Raw genomic sequence first — 18249 nt, forward strand, 5'->3', positions numbered from 1 at the left:
CGCAGAATTACACTGTGGTACTCTTCAATATTCTGTGGTACTGTTTAATACTGTAATTATTATGGTACTCTTCAATACTCTATTACTCTACTGAAAAGGAGTTTGGTCACACTGACTGAGTACTGATAGGACCAACCACACGGACATGTACTGTGAATATTTGACACTAGCTGGTTAATGTCTACTATCACTGGGTAAACACTGTTTAATCTGATCCTACTGGTGTCTTGTCACACTGACCTGATGCACAGCAACTGTGCAGCTGCAAACACTATTCCTTACATTCCTTAATGGATATCCGATATGCAAGTTAAGTTTTTAAAACCTGGTTGGAATAAATACTGACAAATATGAGAATGATGAACAAATGAGATCATTTGTCTAACAAATGAAATCAACAATATTCTACTGAATGTGATGTCAAAGTAATCATAGTTTTATAAACCAAATCTGACAGTTGATTCCTATTCTGCTGTATGTTCTACTACTTGACTGCCTGCCACTACAGATGCATGTATGGAGTTTGCTCTGATACCAATCCTCTCTCGCCATTTTTTCACACACTTTACACATTGTATCTGTAGCATCTGTGCACAACTTCTATGCAGTCCTTACAGTTCATACTCTGAGAAGCCTGTGAAGATCTTAGTCACTCGGCCTTAAAAGTTGTTTAAATGATTTTGTAATGGATAATTTTCAGTCTACTTATTGTTATTTCGGTGTACTCTGGATAGATTTTTGTAAATTATTTGTTTCTATTTAATTCGTTTTGGGGGAGATCTGAGATCTTGTATTTTCAATCAATGAACGTTACCATTGTAAATTAAATGATAGTTACCACTAAATTTAAATTGCTGCGATGTTCATATCTTCCAACTGTTCAGTTGGCTTGAAAGACTGTATACAGTATGGTACCCTGTTTCTTGTATGCTACAAATACTTACTGTTTCTATCTGTATGGCTTCTGTTGTAACTATGAGTATAGGGGATGGTACATGATCATTACTGATTAGTCATTTTATACTGTGAATTTGTACTTCACAATACCAATCTGTTTTCTATTGAATTAAATATTGCGCAGCAATCAAATTCATTGTCTTTCTGGCACAAGTTGAAACGACACCCAATAACCCGCCACTCTGTCAGCCTTCCATGGAATGGACTTTGTTTCACTGTGTTATTTTCTTTGGAAGGAGAGCCCTCTTTAGATGGAACGCAAATGGGCATAGTTATACATCATAAACCACATAGTTATGTACCTCCTTTAATCTTCCTTACTTTAGAACTGTTATGTTTTTCTTCCTCCACATCCGGCCTCATTCCAAAACTCTTTCTGTGGAAGAGCAGCCTGCTCAAACAGAAAGCATTGTGTCTTATCAAAGTGTTCTTATTGGGCGGTTGATTTAATTACAGTAATAATTGAGCCTTCTCTGGAAATCTATCCTTCACAAACAAAACATCAACGTCTATGTTTAGCTAGGTAACCCACCTTACTACACTACACTGGTAAACCACTTCATTGTTGTAATGGCTCTTCTGTTGCAATGGGTCATTACTCTGTCTCTGTTAGTGGGCTGTCTATAATCTCCTTGTCTTCAACATCCTGTAAAAAAACAAACATCTGACAGTCATTCCTCCTCTCTGTGGTTATCTCTTTGTCATTCACCTGTGTTAGCTATGTCAATCCCCCCCACCTACCTCCAGTCCCCTCACTGCCTCTTTTTGGATACCTCTACCTCCCACCACACACCCCACCCTTATTGTTTTTTATTAAAAACAGCCTTTCATGTGGGGAAATAGTTAAGATACAGTACAGTCCTGTTGATGTATTTCTAGAACCCACAGTACACTCCTGTGTGTTTCTCAATCAATATTGTCTGAACTTTTATCTCTTGTGGCAGAGAGGTGGTTTGATCCGGTTTCCCCTGTTCTGGGGAGGGACTGGGATGGGGGCCGGTCTCCCTAAAGGCTGTGCTCTCAACTGTATTATGTATGCCTTAGATTGTGTGTGGCATCCACTTATTTATGGAGGGGAAACGGGTCAATTAGCCTTTCACAATTAACCACTCAACTCTGCTAAAGCACTGCTGCTCACTGGGTACACACACACACGTTGCATACATAAACCCTGATGATGTGGTGAACATCAGTGGAGGCTGCTGAGGGGAGGATGACTCATAATAATGGCCGGAATGGAATGGTATCAAACATGGTTTTCATGTGTTTGTTACCATTCCGTTTACTCCGTTCCAGACATTATTATGAGCCGTCCTCCCCTCCGCAGCCTCCACTGGTGAACATCACAGTTCTCTGATTTGCAGATAAGGCCATGCAGGCGTGAAATGCAATTAGTGCACAGATAGAGGCAGCATTACTGCAGATGCCAAACTCTTTACCTTTCATAGTATTCAGTTGGAATTAGCTTTGTAATAAACTTGCCACACTTTGTTTTTGTGGTTTTCTGGACAAATGCCTGACTCCCACTGTTTTCTGTTCAGCTAGGTTGGCAATGAACACAGGAATTTACTAAAGCAATAAGGCCCGAGGGGGTGTGTTATATGGCCAATATACCATGGCTAAGGGCTGTTCCACGCACAACGCAACGCGGAGTGCCTGGATACAGCCCTTAGCCGTGGTATATTGGAAATATACCACAAACCCCTGATGTGCCTTATTGCTATTATAAACTGGTTACCAATGTAATTAGAGCAGTAAAAATAAATATTTTGTCATACGAATGGTATACGGTCTGATATACCACGGCTTTCAGCCAATCAGCATTCAGGGCTCGAACCACCCAGTTTATAATGTAAGTTAGTTTGATGGATGTCTTCTGTTCTGTGTATCACTCCCAACAGAACTACTGAAGCAAGAGCTACTGAGAAAGGAATGATTGGAATGTGTGAGAATGATAAGGACTGAACAGGAATATGCTAGCACTGTGATACAAACGTATCTGTGTTGTGCTGGCCCAACTTTGTTTTAAAGAGCCTGTTACATTTAAGTTGTGGGAAAGACTGTAGTGCAGTTAGTTTTAATGATCAGTGTTAGCTGAATAGGGTCAGTATGGAGAGGTATTCTTTTCTTTGTTGTTTAATCATAGATAGCCTATTATCCCACAACATTACAGCATATTGGTTTGTAGGGCGGCAGGTAACCTAGAGGTTAGAGCGTTGGGCCAGTAACTGAAAGGTCGCTGGTTCGAATACTCGAGCTGACAAGGTGAAAAATCTGTCTGTGCCCTTGAGCAAGGCACTTAACCCTAATTTGCTCCAGGGGCACTGTACTACTATGGCTGACCCTGTAAAACAACACATTTCACTGCACCTATCCAGTGTATGGGACAATAAAACATATTTTATATTTTTTTAAATAATTGCTTTGCTATTGAATATCCAGAGATAACAGACAAGAACTCCCTGTATATCTATACACATACTATTATTCAAGGACAGGAATGAGCTAGAATTACTATCTGTTATTGTAAGACTACACAAGGGCATTCTCTGTGTGAAGAATGGTTTTTGTTGTTTTCTCAGAAGTACTACATCGTTTGTGTGACTGAATATCAAGAGTTATGAAAGGAACTTATTTTGTTTTTGCATGTTATTGGGAATCCATTTCCTTTCCCAAACTCTTTACTTTAAGCTACTACATCCCAGTTCTATCTGTAATACATTTTCCATATGTTTCCACACTTTTGCAGTAATAATAATTTAGTTAACTTTTATAGTGCTAATTAATTTACGTTTGTGTTCTTTAGTATTTTGTACAAAGCACTTTGCAATAATATTTCCATACCAGTAGTCTGTTTGTACAGTACGCTATGTCCTGCCAGTATTCCAGTTTTTCCTGATAGCAAACCAGTCAATATTGACAGTACCGAGGAAGACTGGGCTGTCCACACCTGTGGTTATGGAATGCAATGTTTTCCATTGTGTAAGTGGGGTATGTTGTACCGTAACATTCTCCATAGGGGAATGTGACAACTTAGAGTTCCCTCCACAGGAATTCATATTCAGGTTTCTATATTCTCGTGACATAATGAAAATATTTCCACCACTACATTGGAATGGATTTTGAAAGATATAACTGGATAATCTGGGGAAAGTGTAAACTAGCTGTCATGTGTGAGTGGTTGGGATCAGATGGTGTTACTGTAGGCGTGAGAAAGAGGAGCAGAGGAGTGTATATCATCTGTTTCCAACTCAGTCAACCCACTGTGTTCAGCACAGCATGTATTCTACCCTACCAGAAGAACAGAAAGATTGGCCTATTCACCCTGTTATATTTCTCTGTCATTTTCCCCCTATCTGTGGCCATAAACTTGCCCATCAATCCTACTGTTCAATGTTTATAGGCAAGTATTTGGATTAGTAAATTATTGTTCTAAATTGACTGAAGTTTAACTGATTTTATCTGAGGTAGGTATCTCCCTGTTAGATGGCATGGATAGTGTGTTGTGTTCTATCTGCCCCCTAAATCTCTACATCAGCGGCAGTAGCCTACCAGTTAAGAGCGTTGGGCCAGTAACCAAAAGGTTGCATGTTCGAATCCCAGAGCTGACTAGTTGAACATTTGGTTGATGTGCCCTTGAGCAATGCACTTAACCCTAATTGCTCCTGTATGTCTCTCTGGATAACAGTGTCTGCTAAATCATGTACTATGTATAGTTGAGAGCAGCAGGTCTCCTGTTGGACTGAATGACAGTCTGGATGAGAGATATCTGACTCAGTACTGTATAGGACTATTGGGTAGGAACAGGGGGATGTATGGAGAACAGTGACTCAGGGTGACATATTCAGGGAGGTATACTGTCTGTCTGACTGTTCCCACTCCTGGTCATATCTGTGTGCTGCCTCGTCTGGGTCTGTACTCACTCTGAGACCCTAGCTGTCTGGGTCTACTCACTCTGAGACCCTAGCTGTCTGGGTCTGTACTCACTCTGAGACCCTAGCTGTCTGGGTCTGTACTCACTCTGAGACCCTAGCTGTCTGGGTCTGTACTCACTCTGAGACCCTAGCTGTCTGGGTCTGTACTCACTCTGAGACCCTAGCTGTCTGGGTCTGTACTCACTCTGAGACCCTAGCTGTCTGGGTCTACTCACTCTGAGACCCTAGCTGTCTGGGTCTACTCACTCTGAGACCCTAGCTGTCTGGGTCTACTCACTCTGAGACCCTAGTTGCCTGGGTCTGTACTCACTCTGAGACCCTAGCTGTCTGGGTCTGTACTCACTCTGAGACCCTAGCTGTCTGGGTCTGTACTCACTCTGAGACCCTAGCTGTCTGGGTCTGTACTCACTCTGAGACCCTAGCTTTCTGGGTCTGTACTCACTCTGAGACCCTCGCTGTCTGGGTCTGTACTCACTCTGAGACCCTAGCTGTCTGGGTCTGTACTCACTCTGAGACCCTAGCTGTCTGGGTCTGTACTCACTCTGAGACCCTAGCTGTCTGGGTCTGTACTCACTCTGAGACCCTAGCTGTCTGGGTCTGTACTCACTCTGAGACCCTAGCTGTCTGGGTCTGTACTCACTCTGAGACCCTAGCTGTCTGGGTCTGTACTCACTCTGAGACCCTAGCTGTCTGGGTCTGTACTCACTCTGAGACCCTAGCTGTCTGGGTCTGTACTCACTCTGAGACCCTAGCTGTCTGGGTCTGTACTCACTCTGAGACCCTAGCTGTCTGGGTCTGTACTCACTCTGAGACCCTAGCTGTCTGGGTCTGTACTCACTCTGAGACCCTAGCTGTCTGGGTCTGTACTCACTCTGAGACCCTAGCTGTCTGGGTCTGTACTCACTCTGAGACCCTAGCTGTCTGGGTCTGTACTCACTCTGAGACCCTAGCTGTCTGGGTCTGTACTCACTCTGAGACCCTAGCTGTCTGGGTCTACTCACTCTGAGACCCTAGCTGTCTGGGTCTACTCACTCTGAGACCCTAGCTGTCTGGGTCTACTCACTCTGAGACCCTAGTTGCCTGGGTCTGTACTCACTCTGAGACCCTAGCTGTCTGGGTCTGTACTCACTCTGAGACCCTAGCTGTCTGGGTCTGTACTCACTCTGAGACCCTAGCTGTCTGGGTCTGTACTCACTCTGAGACCCCTAGCTTTCTGGGTCTGTACTCACTCTGAGACCCTCGCTGTCTGGGTCTGTACTCACTCTGAGACCCTAGCTGTCTGGGTCTGTACTCACTCTGAGACCCTAGCTGTCTGGGTCTGTACTCACTCTGAGACCCTAGCTGTCTGGGTCTGTACTCACTCTGAGACCCTAGCTGTCTGGGTCTGTACTCACTCTGAGACCCTAGCTGTCTGGGTCTGTACTCACTCTGAGACCCTAGCTGTCTGGGTCTGTACTCACTCTGAGACCCTAGCTGTCTGGGTCTGTACTCACTCTGAGACCCTCGCTGTCTGGGTCTGTACTCACTCTGAGACCCTAGCTGTCTGGGTCTGTACTCACTCTGAGACCCTAGCTGTCTGGGTCGGTATGGTCACAGAACATGTCTGTCTGTCTGTGTGACGTAAACGTGTAATTAGTGTGTCCCAGGCATATGCCTGACAGCATGGTGGGTTTACGAGACTGATTTACTGTGTGTGTGTGTCTTTTGTGCTAGGTGTGTATCCGCATGTTTTGATGGATATGTGGGATCTCCTGACGCTGTACTGGGGACATTGAACCCCCTGCTCAGCGCACCCAAAGACCATTAATATATCTTGATCCAATTTGGGTTCTGTCTGTGTGCAGCCTGAGCTCCGGATCAGAACACTGAGCCCTGCATGCTGCTGCTTTGGACACACTGATGGAGCACTGTGTGTCTGTCTGTCTGTCTTTGTCTGGTTCAGTTTCCCTGTGTTTTTGTGGTCATGAGTAGCCTATTTGTCTGTTGAACAACTATATTTTTGTCCCTCAAACCTGAATGCAATACTCAAATAAATAAAAGCGTCATTTTCATAACAATTTGACTAATAGGTAATCGGCATGGTATGAGATTGAGTTTGATTGTTTTGCTACCTGACAGTCCGCGCTCCTCTGACTTTTACAGTTGTAGCGCGTAGCGCGCAGCGCGGGGGCGTGCGGAGAGCGATCGAGCTGGTCAGAGAAGGAAGAGGAAGTTCGATGGTAAACGTCCTGAGTGAACTATCTTCATTTATCCAACAGCTTTGCTGCCTGTGCGCTGAGGTCACGTCCACACATTCCCGGTCTTCAAAATATGTGACTTGAAGCGAGGGAGTGGAGGGAACGGACTAATGAAACATTATCGGCTGGTAGTAACGAGCAGCGTCGACTATTTTTAAAATCAACCGTGATCATCCGTCTGCGACGGCAAGAGTGCGACGAGGACGAAAAACAGTTTTCCTTGTTTGTTTAGAGAAAATAAGACTATATAAGCAACGTTGAACAACTCTTTCATATTTAAGCTATATAGTTATTTATTTATCTATCTTACCTGTGTGAAGATGAACGGGGTAACGCGGAGTCTGTGTACATTTGAGGACACCAGAGCTGACGAGAGAACAGCGGTAAGACAAAAACTGTTCAACTGAAAATGTTTTACTTCTCACTGCGTTCGGGATGGCTGGACAGTCTGGCAGGCAGGCAGATCGAGAGGTGCCGGCATGTATGTGTCAAAGGTTGTGTTATGCTATTCTGGAAATATTTTATTCTCATCACTATGTGGCTGCTTTATTTCCCCCACCTTTAACTTTTTTCCCTTTATTCATGCCAATCTGTTGGATATGCAAATATGTTTTACATTATAATCTGAGATCAATTACCTTATTTAATTTAACCGATAGCTCAATACCTTACTTTAGTGGTATCCTTTTGTGACCCAAAGTAAAAATAAGCAAGAAGAGATTAATTCCCTTCTGAGTATTGGTCTTAGATCCTCCTGACTGAACTCTTATCAGGCTTAGTAGCTTCCTCTGGTGTTAATGGGCTTTTTGTAGTAATTATAGTATTAACACACACACACATACCATATTAGCCCAGATAACATCTGTGATCTGGCCAGAGGGACCAGACTGCTGTCACAAGTGAGCATCTTCATGAAGGGTTTACAGTTGAGGCAGCCAGAAGACTAGCCTACAGTAAGACAGCTTCCTCTCAGTGTCCTCTCTCTATGCCAGGGGTGTCAACTCATTTTGCCCCGGGGGGCGCATTCGGTCTTCCTCGCAGTCTAAATTAGCAAAAAGTAGTAATCTATCGTTATCGGAAGTTTTGATGCTCCCCAACTGTCTAGCGTTCATTTCGGTGATCATAAGGCCTCCTGTAGAGCATGGCGCTTGCAACGCCAGGGTTGTGGGTTTGTTTCTCACTGGGGGCCAGTATGAAAAATGTATGCACTCACTAACTGTAAGTCACTCTGGATAAGAGCGTCTGCTAAATGACTTAAATGTAAAAATTAGCGAGCTGGCCACAGTCAATAAACTGTATGAATGTAGGTCCATTATTTGGTTTGTCATTTGAGTTCCGGATTGGTCCCCATCGCGGGTGGGATCCGGGCTCTGTGCCCACTAGGTATTGTCATCTATCATAATTGTAGTGATTTAGGGGGGAACACATCTGTGAGGGGCATTGAACCAGTAATCCTTTGGTTGCAGGGCAAGCACACTACATCCAGACTGAGAACCAGGCTTATACAACTTAAGAGTTCCCTTGTAAGGTCCTTTGAGCTCTGTGCCAGCTATACATTTACATCACCAGTCATTATCCCTGGTATAGAAGCTCTTAATCTCCTGTCTGTGGCTGGGGGAGGTTAATCATTGACCCTGTTAGACAAATGGCTCTGATCATGGTCTATCTGCAGCCTGACCATTGCCACGAAACATGACACGTTCGCCAGATAAACACAGTCTCCTGCAGAGCCATACAACAGCTATCAGCACTAGCATGACGTTGCCCCTTAAAATTGATCTACGGTCAGTTTTGCGTTTTCACCCCCTTCGGTCAAGGTTAGGACTTAAGAATGGTACACTGATCCTAGATCTGTGCTTGTAGGTAACCTCTACCAGGAGCAACAGCCTATAAGAACTTGACTTACCTATCAGCGTTGTATAAGGCTATACAATTGGTTTATAAGGTCAAGGTACACAGTCAAATGATGCAGCACAGGGCTAGATATATAACCTAGGCTTTGTTTGTGCTAGTCGGGTTTATCTTCTTTTATATTTGAACATAAACAACTATGGGTGTGGGAACGATGCAGCTCTCAAATTAGAATCACCCCCCTATAAACGTCGTCCTTATCAGATACAATGGAACAACAATCACTCTACACCCACACTTATCGTATCTGATCTGATATGGTTATTAAGGTCAGGGTGATACAGCAGCATGGATTAAATATAGGAGAATGTGTTGATTCTCTGGTATAGCCTTGTGAAAGACCTTTTAAAGTCAATTTAGGCTAACGGTTAGGAGAAGAGGAGGACTGCGAAATATAAGGAAAATAAATGTTCCCAAAGTTGCAACAGTGAAGTTTGTGTGTGTGCAGGTGTGTGGCCTCCAGCAGTAGGTGAACTATGCCTGGATAGAAGGAACACTGTTTGTGTGGGAGTGAGTATTGATATTACGCAGAACATTGACAGAACAGCCAGTACATTCCTCATGACTATCTATTAATTCACGCTCTCATTCATCCATCCATCCAGTCACCAGAGAGTTTTGATAACTCTCTCTTCTTCCGTCACTAGGCTTTTGTCAGCATTCCTATTTTTTTAATAATGCCTCATGATCCACTCGGATTCCTCATGTTTACTGAGCTCATCCCTCCTCATTTCCTCAGTATGGAGAGGGTGACATCACTGTCTGGAACTGTGCAAGACATGAACTTCTCACTCATCTATGAGGAGGAACCAGAAACTGTCTCATTCTCTGTCTTCCCACCACCAGGAACTAGTAGAAGAAGCATCAACTCACACTAAACAAGACAACCTCATTACATTTCCACACTATAGGAACCAGTAATAATAATAATAAATAATAATATGCCATTTAGCAGACGCTTTTATCCAAAGCGACTTACAGTCATGCGTGCATACATTTTTGTGTATGGGTGGTCCCGGGGATCGAACCCACTACCTTGGCGTTACAAGCGCCGTGCTCTACCAGCTGAGCTACAGAGGACCACAACAACCAGTAACTCAGACAGACAGACATACAGACAGTGTCCTCTATTCACTGTGGACATCCTGTCATGTCTTTATTAGAGACTTGAATCATGAGTGACCATGAATACCAATCAGTAAAAACAACTGTTCTATTTTTGCTTGCTTCCATGCAGGTCTTGTTGCTAGGAATGTATGTTGCTAGGCTAGAAAAGTACTATTCCCTCAGTAAAGGTGAATAGGGACATGCCTATAACTCATTTCACAGGAGTCTTATTTACCCGTGTGCAGGTCTTATTTACCTGTGTGCAGGTCTTATTTACCCGTGTCCAGGTCTTATTTACCCGTTTGCAGGTCTTATTTACCCGTGTGCAGGTCTTATTTACCTGTGTGAGGATCTTATTTACCTGTGTGCAGGTCTTATTTACCCGTGTGCAGGTCTTATTTACCCGTGTGCAGGTCTTATTTACCCGTGTGCAGGTCTTATTTACCCGTGTGAGGATCTTATTTACCCGTGTGCAGGTCTTATTTACCCGTGTGCAGGTCTTATTTACCCGTGTGAAGGTCTTATTTACCCGTGTGCAGGTCTTATTTACCCGTGTGCAGGTCTTATTTACCCGTGTGCAGGTCTTATTTACCCGTGTGCAGGTCTTACAGCTTCTCTTCAACTGGATTCCCTTTTGTCTTAGCTTTTACTCTAGACCATCTGTTCTATTCCCTTCTGACAGTAACACTGCACCAGTGATTGTATAGGAATGTCTAAGAGAATGTTTGTTCTCTGCTCACTCGTTTTCTCACATGTCTTTCACTCTACCTAACCCCTCGTTCCTCACCCCTCACTGCACTCACATGACACCTGAACTCAGGTATGGGAATCAGACCTGATGTGGTGCTGACTATAACATCGGTACTAGGTGATGTGGTACTGACTGGAACATAGGTACTAGGTGATGTGGTACTCACTGGAACATAGGTACTAGGTGATGTGGTACTGACTATAACATAGGTACTAGGTGATGTGGTACTGACTGGAACATAGATACTAGGTGATGTGGTACTGACTATAACATCGGTACTAGGTGATGTGGTACTGACTGGAACATAGGTACTAGGTGATGTGGTACTAACTGGAACATAGATACTAGGTGATGTGGTACTGACTATAACATAGGTACTAGGTGATGTGGTACTGACTATAACATAGGTACTAGGTGATGTGGTACTGACTGGAACATAGGTACTAGGTGATGTGGTACTGACTGGAACATAGGTACTAGGTGATGTGGTACTGACTATAACATAGGTACTAGGTGATGTGGTACTGACTGGAACATATATACTAGGTGATGTGGTACTGACTATAACATCGGTACTAGGTGATGTGGTTCTGACTGGAACATAGGTACTAGGTGATGTGGTACTGACTGGAACATAGATACTAGGTGATGTGGTACTGACTGGAACATAGGTACTAGGTGATGTGGTACTGACTGGAACATAGGTACTAGGTGATGTGGTACTGACTGGAACATAGATACTAGGTGATGTGGTACTGACTGGAACATAGATACTAGGTGATGTGGTACTGACTGGAACATAGGTACTAGGTGATGTGGTACTGACTGGAACATAGGTACTAGGTGATGTGGTACTGACTGGAACATAGATACTAGGTGATGTGGTACTGACTATAACAGGTACTAGGTGATGTGGTACTGACTGGAACATAGGTACTAGGTGATCTGGTACTGACTGGAGCATAGGTACTAGGTGATGTGGTACTGACTGGAACATAGGTACTAGGTGATGTGGTACTGACTGGAACATAGGTACTAGCTGATGTGGTACTGACTGGAACATAGGTACTAGGTGATGTGGTACTGACTATAACATAGGTACTAGGTGATGTGGTACTGACTGGAACATAGGTACTAGGTGATGTGGTACTGACTGGAACATAGGTACTAGGTGATGTGGTACTGATACCTGCTCCACTACCTCTGTTTTACAGGGCTCTCAGGTTCCGTTCATGACAGAGGAGGGACAGTACTGAACGCTGGGCTCTTACTGACATTTCTCTGTGTTGAATAGTTGATGTTGTTTATATGGTCTCTATTCCACTCTCCTAACAACTCGTGTTAGCAGGTAGTCTGCTGTTTCCAGTGTTATTCAGCCTCTATCACACAGCCAAACAACTACCAGGCCTCTATCACACAGCCAAACAACTACCAGGCCTCTATCACACAGCCAAACAACTATCAGGCCTCTATCACACAGCCAAACAACTACCAGGCCTTTATCACACAGCCAAACAACTACCAGGCCTTTATCACACAGCCAAACAACTACCAGGCCTCTATCACACAGCCAAACAACTACCAGGCCTCTATCACACAGCCAAACAACTACCAGGCCTCTATCTCACAGCCAAACAACTACCAGGCCTTTATCACACAGCCAAACAACTACCAGGCCTTTATCACACAGCCAAACAACTACCAGGCCTCTATCACACAGCCAAACAACTACCAGGCCTTTATCACACAGCCAAACAACTACCAGGCCTCTATCACACAGCCAAACAACTACCAGGCCTCTATCACACAGCCAAACAACTACCAGGCCTCTATCACACAGCCAAACAACTACCAGGCCTCTATCACACAGCCAAACAACTACCAGGCCTCTATCTCACAGCCAAACAACTACCAGGCCTCTATCACACAGCCAAACAACTACCAGGCCTCTATCACACAGCCAAACAACTACCAGGCCTCTATCACACAGCCAAACAACTACCAGGCCTCTATCACACAGCCAAACAACTACCAGGCCTCTATCTCACAGCCAAACAACTACCATTACATTTACATTTAAGTCATTTAGCAGACGCTCTTATCCAGAGCGACTTACAGTTAGTAATGTGCATATTTTTTTATTTTTTTATTTTTTTTAATACTGGCCCCCCATGGGAATCGAACCCACAACCCTGGCGTTGCAAACGCCATGCTCTACCAACTGAGCTACATCCCTGCCGGCCATTCCCTCCCCTAGCCTGGACGACGCTGGGCCAATTGTGCGCCGCCCCATGGGTCTCCTGGTCGCGGCCGGCTACGACAGAGCCTGGATTCGAACCAGGATCTCTAGTGGCACAGCTAGCACTGCAATGCAGTGCCTTAGACCACTGCGCCACTCGGGAGACAGGCCTCTATCACACAGCCAAACAACTACCAGGCCTCTATCACACAGCCAAACAACTACCAGGCCTCTATCTCACAGCCAAACAACTACCAGGCCTCTATCTCACAGCCAAACAACTACCAGGCCTCTATCTCTCCCTCTATTCCTCTTTTCTGCTTTGCCTGTCTCTCCCTCTCTCCTGCCGCCACAGTCACAAACAAACGCCTTGTCAAATCCTATGATCCCTTGTGGCTGTAGACCATGCTGAGCCTGGTTTCACATTACTGCTCTATTATAATGGTAGACTGTGTCTCTGGGCAGTAGACTGTGTCTCTGGGCAGTAGACTGGGTCAATGGGCAGTAGACTGGGTCTCTGAGCAATAGACTGACTCTGTTTTCCCTGTGGATGGCTGCCATTATCCTTGTTGTTTGTGATAGTGTACAGAGCAGGCCAAGGTGTGTCTGTTTGGTGGTGGATTAGGTGAACCTTTGTCTGCTTCTCTATGAGAGGCCAGGGAACCTGTCTCTAGGGACACATTACTATTCCTCTAACAGAACATTATATCTCTCTCTCTCGCTATGTCTCTGTCTCTCTCTGTCTCTCTCTGTCTCTCTCTGTCTCTCTCTCTCTCTCTCTCTCTGTCTCTCTCTCTCTCTCTCTCTCTCTCTCTCTCTCTCTCTCTCTCTCTCTCTCTCTCTCTCTCTCTCTCTCTCGCTGTCTCTCTCTCTCTCTCTCTCTCTCTCTCTCTCTCTCTCTCTGCTGGTCTTTGTCTCCCTCATAATTGTGTCTTTCTTTATAGTGCTGGATTAGTCATGCTGTCAGGTGTTTGTAAGAGGGCAATAGATAGGATTGAGAGATAGATGGAGGGAAAAAGGGTTTGTTTGTGCTCAGTTGGCAGCATGATAGAATTTAGGTTCCCCCTCTCTCCCTTTTTGACACTATCTTGCCTCTTTTCCCACTCCCTTGTCCTCTCCTCCCCTGCTCCATCTCTCCATTCCCTCTCTCCTTTCCTGCATATGTATTTGTTGAGTGTGTGTCCTGTACTGTCTGGGCAGGTAATCAGTGGTACCTGTGGCTGTCTGTCACACACCACCTCTCTAACAACATAATCATCATTATACCAACCCCATCGTTACGCAACACACATACCTGTTACTACCTCATTTCTACTGAGACACACAGGCCTGGTAGGTAGTGTGTACTGTATGTGCCAGATATGCCCGCTGGCGCTGCCAATGGCTACCAGACTGACTGAAACAACCACTACTACATACCATTTGGTTAGGTGTTGAATTCTTTCACGTAAGTATACCGAAAATCACCTACCCATTCTTAACACCTACTTTCCGAGGAATTACCAGGTGAATACTAATTGTAGTAATAGGATTGGAAAATAAAGTGCTACTTACAGTTGAAGTCGGAAGTTTACATACACTTAGGTTGGAGTCATTAAAACTCGTTTTTCAACCACTCCACAAATTTCTTGTTAACAAACTATAGTTTTGGCAAGTCGGTTAGGACATCTACTTTGTGCATGACACAAGTCATTTTTCCAACAATTGTTTACAGACAGATTATTTAACTGTATCACAATTCCAGTGGGTCAGAAGTTTACATACACTAAGTTGACTGTTCCTTTAAACAGCTTGGAAAATTCTAGAAAATTATGTCATGCTTTAGAAGCTTCTGATAGGCTAATTGACATCATTTGAGTCAATTGGAGGTGTACCTGTGGATGTATTTCAAGGCCTACCTTCAAACTCAGTGCCTCTTTGCTTGACATCATGGGAAAATCAAAAGAAATCAGCCAAAACCTCAGAAAAAATATTGTAGACCTCCACAAGTCTGGTTCATCCTTGGGAGCAATTTCCAAATGCCTGAAGGTACCACGTTCATCTGTACAAACAATAGTACGCAAGTATAAACACCATGGGACCACGCAGCCGTCATACCGCTCAGGAAGGAGACGCGTTCTGTCTCCTAGAGATGAAATCAATCCCAGAACAACAGCAAAGGACCTTGTGAAGATGCTGGAGGAAACAGGTACAAAAGTATTTATATCCACAGTAAAACGAGTCCTATATCGACATAACCTGAAAGGCCGCTCAGCAAGGAAGAAGCCACTGCTCCAAAACCGCCATAAAAAAGCCAGACTACGGTTTGCAACTGCACACGGGGACAAAGATCGTACTTTTTGGAGAAATGTCCTCTGGTCTGATGAAACAAAAAAAACTGTTTGGCCAGAATGACCATTGTTATGTTTGGAGGAAAAAGGGGGAGCTTGCAAGCCGAAGAACACCATCCCAACCGTGAAGCACGGGGGTGGCAGCATCATGCTGTGTGGGTGCTTTGCTGCAGGAGGGACTGGTGCACTTCACAAAATAGATGGCATCATGAGGAAGGAAAATTATGTGGATATATTGAAGCAACATCTCAAGACTTCAGTCAGGAAGTTAAAGCTTGGTCACAATGGGTCTTCCAAATGGACAATGACCCCAAGCATACTTCCAAAGTTGTGGCAAAATGGCTTAAGGACAACAAAGTCAAGGTATTGGAGTGGCCATCACAAAGCCCTGACCTCAATCCTATAGAAAATGTGTGGGCAGAACTGAAAAGGCGTGTGCGAGCAAGGAGGCCTACAAACCTGACTCAGTTACACCAGCTCTGTCAGGAGGAATGGGCCAAGATTCACCCAACTTATTGTGGGAAGTTTGTGGAAGGCTACCCGAAATGTTTAACTCAAGTTAAACAATTTAAAGGCAATGCTACCAAATACTAATTGAGTGTATGTAAACTTCCGACTTCAACTGTATATCTGTCCGGATGAGTTTTTGGCCAAAGTGTCATCAGGTCATTGTGATGGCTGTGTCAGTGTGAGTCAGTACTGAGGAATGAGACATTTAGTGGGTGGTTACTGGGTAATGGTTTAATAAAGGGCACCGATGAAAGGAGGCTTTGTGATGCACTACTTTGGCGTGCAAACATAATGTGGCAGTGTAGAGAGCGACAGAGAAAGTGAGAGAGAAGAGACATACCTCACATACTCTAACTCTCCTGTCCTTGTCTGACTGATGGCCTGACTGGATGGGTCAATACAACACAGTCAATATGCAACGAAACAGTAGCTAACCACACAGTGTTTCCGTGTGTTCAAACACTTTAAAACTCCAGAGTATTTGCTGTGTCTGTCTTGTGTCTCAGAGATAACTTGAGTTTAGACTTGAGGACACAGAGATGTACACAGAGGAGAATGAAGAGAACAAGATGTGTTGTTGGTTTCCAGTTAGTCTGTTTTAGAATCTCTATAACCCTGCTCCCTCATAGCCACATGCAGACACACAACCACACACATACACACACACACACACACACACACACACACAACCACACACACACACCCCTCTTGGCTGGAAATACGGGGGTTCCCTGTCCCGTGAGACACACAGCCAGACCTCACTGCCCACATAGTGACTCATGGAACAGTATTATGTGTGTGTGAAGAGAGGGAGAGTTTAGGTTTCTGTATATTACTATGTCTATGTTTGTGTCTATTTTCACCCTGACCCACCCTCCCACCCTTCCTGAGTTGCATTGTTTTGGAGCCAGATAGTTTAGTTTATGGTTACTGGGAGACTTGGTTACCATGGAAATGTTCCATCCCACTTCACTACAGTTTTTCTGCCCACTGTCTCCCAGAATTCTAATGGAGATTCCTACTGGTGCTGGCATCGAGCTCTAGTTCTGGGTCTTCCAAGTTGGAACTCCATTCAAATGGAACATTCTGTCTCTGAGCAACTTTATGCTTCTGTTTTTCCTCTCTCTCTAACAACTGGCTCCCTACACACTAGTTTACTGGGTACTGGCCTCCAGTCAGTCTCTCTCTCCCTCCCTCCTTCCTTCCCTCTCTCTCTCTCTCTCTCTGTCCTACACAGTATTACTCAGTTTCTCCTCCCTCTTTTTCTCCTTTCCTCCTTTTACAGTAGTACCCTCCTTTACCCCCATCCCTCCCTCTCTCCATCCCATAACAGGCTCTTTGTATCTGCTCTTCATTTAATCCTTTCTTCCTCTCGTTCGTCAGGAGGGGTGCAGGAGACTGAGGCTGACTCTCCACCAGCAGAACCAGGCAGGGAGGATCACCGAACAACCCAGGAGCAAGGTAAGAACCTAGAACCATGATCTAGAACCCTAACCTCTAAACCAGACCTAGATCCTCAACACACACCTAGCATTCTGTGTCTGCATTAGCCGACTACTACAATTACACCAGAGGGGATGGAAAGGAAGTCATGGAACACTTTCCCTGGATGGATAGAATTGTATCCTTATGCGTTCTATGTGGGAAAAAAGTAATAATAATAATAATAATAATAATAATATGCCATTTAGCAGACTTACAGTCATGTGTGCATACATTTTTACGTATGGGTGGTCCCGGGGATCGAACCCACTACCCTGGCGTTACAAGCGCCATGCTCTACCAATTGAGCTACAGAGGACCACATGCCAGAACAGAATTCTGAACCTTGTGTGTAACAAATGTCTGGGTAAATGGGAAATTGTCATGCCTTTCACTGTTACTGTAAATTAATATGAATGTTAAGCCCTTCTGAAATAGTTTAGGGTTTTTGTGGACCAGGGGATGGCTGGGTTCACTGTCCCTAACGCACTTTGATAGTGTGTTGAATCAGAAAGAGTAGAACACACACACACAGTTTCCATCAGTGAGTCTTATGCAACTGCTCTTAAAACAGTTCTTTAGACAGCATTGTTCGAGTGGAGAGAGACCACTGCCAAACGTACTAAACTTCTACAGTTTCTCTCTCTCTCTCTTTCACTTTCTCTCTCTCTTTCACTTTCTCTCTCTGCCCTACCTCTCTCTCTCTCTCTCTCTCCCTCTCTTTCTTTACCATTCCCACAGAAGTTTAGAGTTTATGGAATGGTGATGATCACCATAGCAATCAGGGCTA

At 44.4% G+C, this 18249-nt stretch overlaps 1 protein-coding gene across 3 annotated transcripts in view; it reads left to right on the forward strand.

The window, feature by feature from the left end:
- Positions 1–7064: 7064 nt before the first annotated feature.
- Positions 7065–18249, forward strand: part of LOC121542703 (tuftelin) — a 50679-nt gene continuing 39494 nt past the window's right edge. Inside the window, exons 1-2 of one of the 3 annotated variants that reach the window (XM_041852199.2) lie at positions 7065–7512; positions 17361–17438. In XM_041852199.2, coding sequence (XP_041708133.1) covers positions 7450–7512; positions 17361–17438 — 141 coding nt within the window. In that variant the 5' untranslated portion in view covers positions 7065–7449. The remainder of the gene's footprint in view (positions 7513–17360; positions 17439–18249) is intronic. The other 2 variants (XM_041852200.2, XM_041852198.2) reach the window with 2 other exon arrangements.

Source organism: Coregonus clupeaformis, chromosome 28 (genome assembly GCF_020615455.1).
Source record: "Coregonus clupeaformis isolate EN_2021a chromosome 28, ASM2061545v1, whole genome shotgun sequence".
Lineage (NCBI taxonomy): Eukaryota > Metazoa > Chordata > Actinopteri > Salmoniformes > Salmonidae > Coregonus > Coregonus clupeaformis.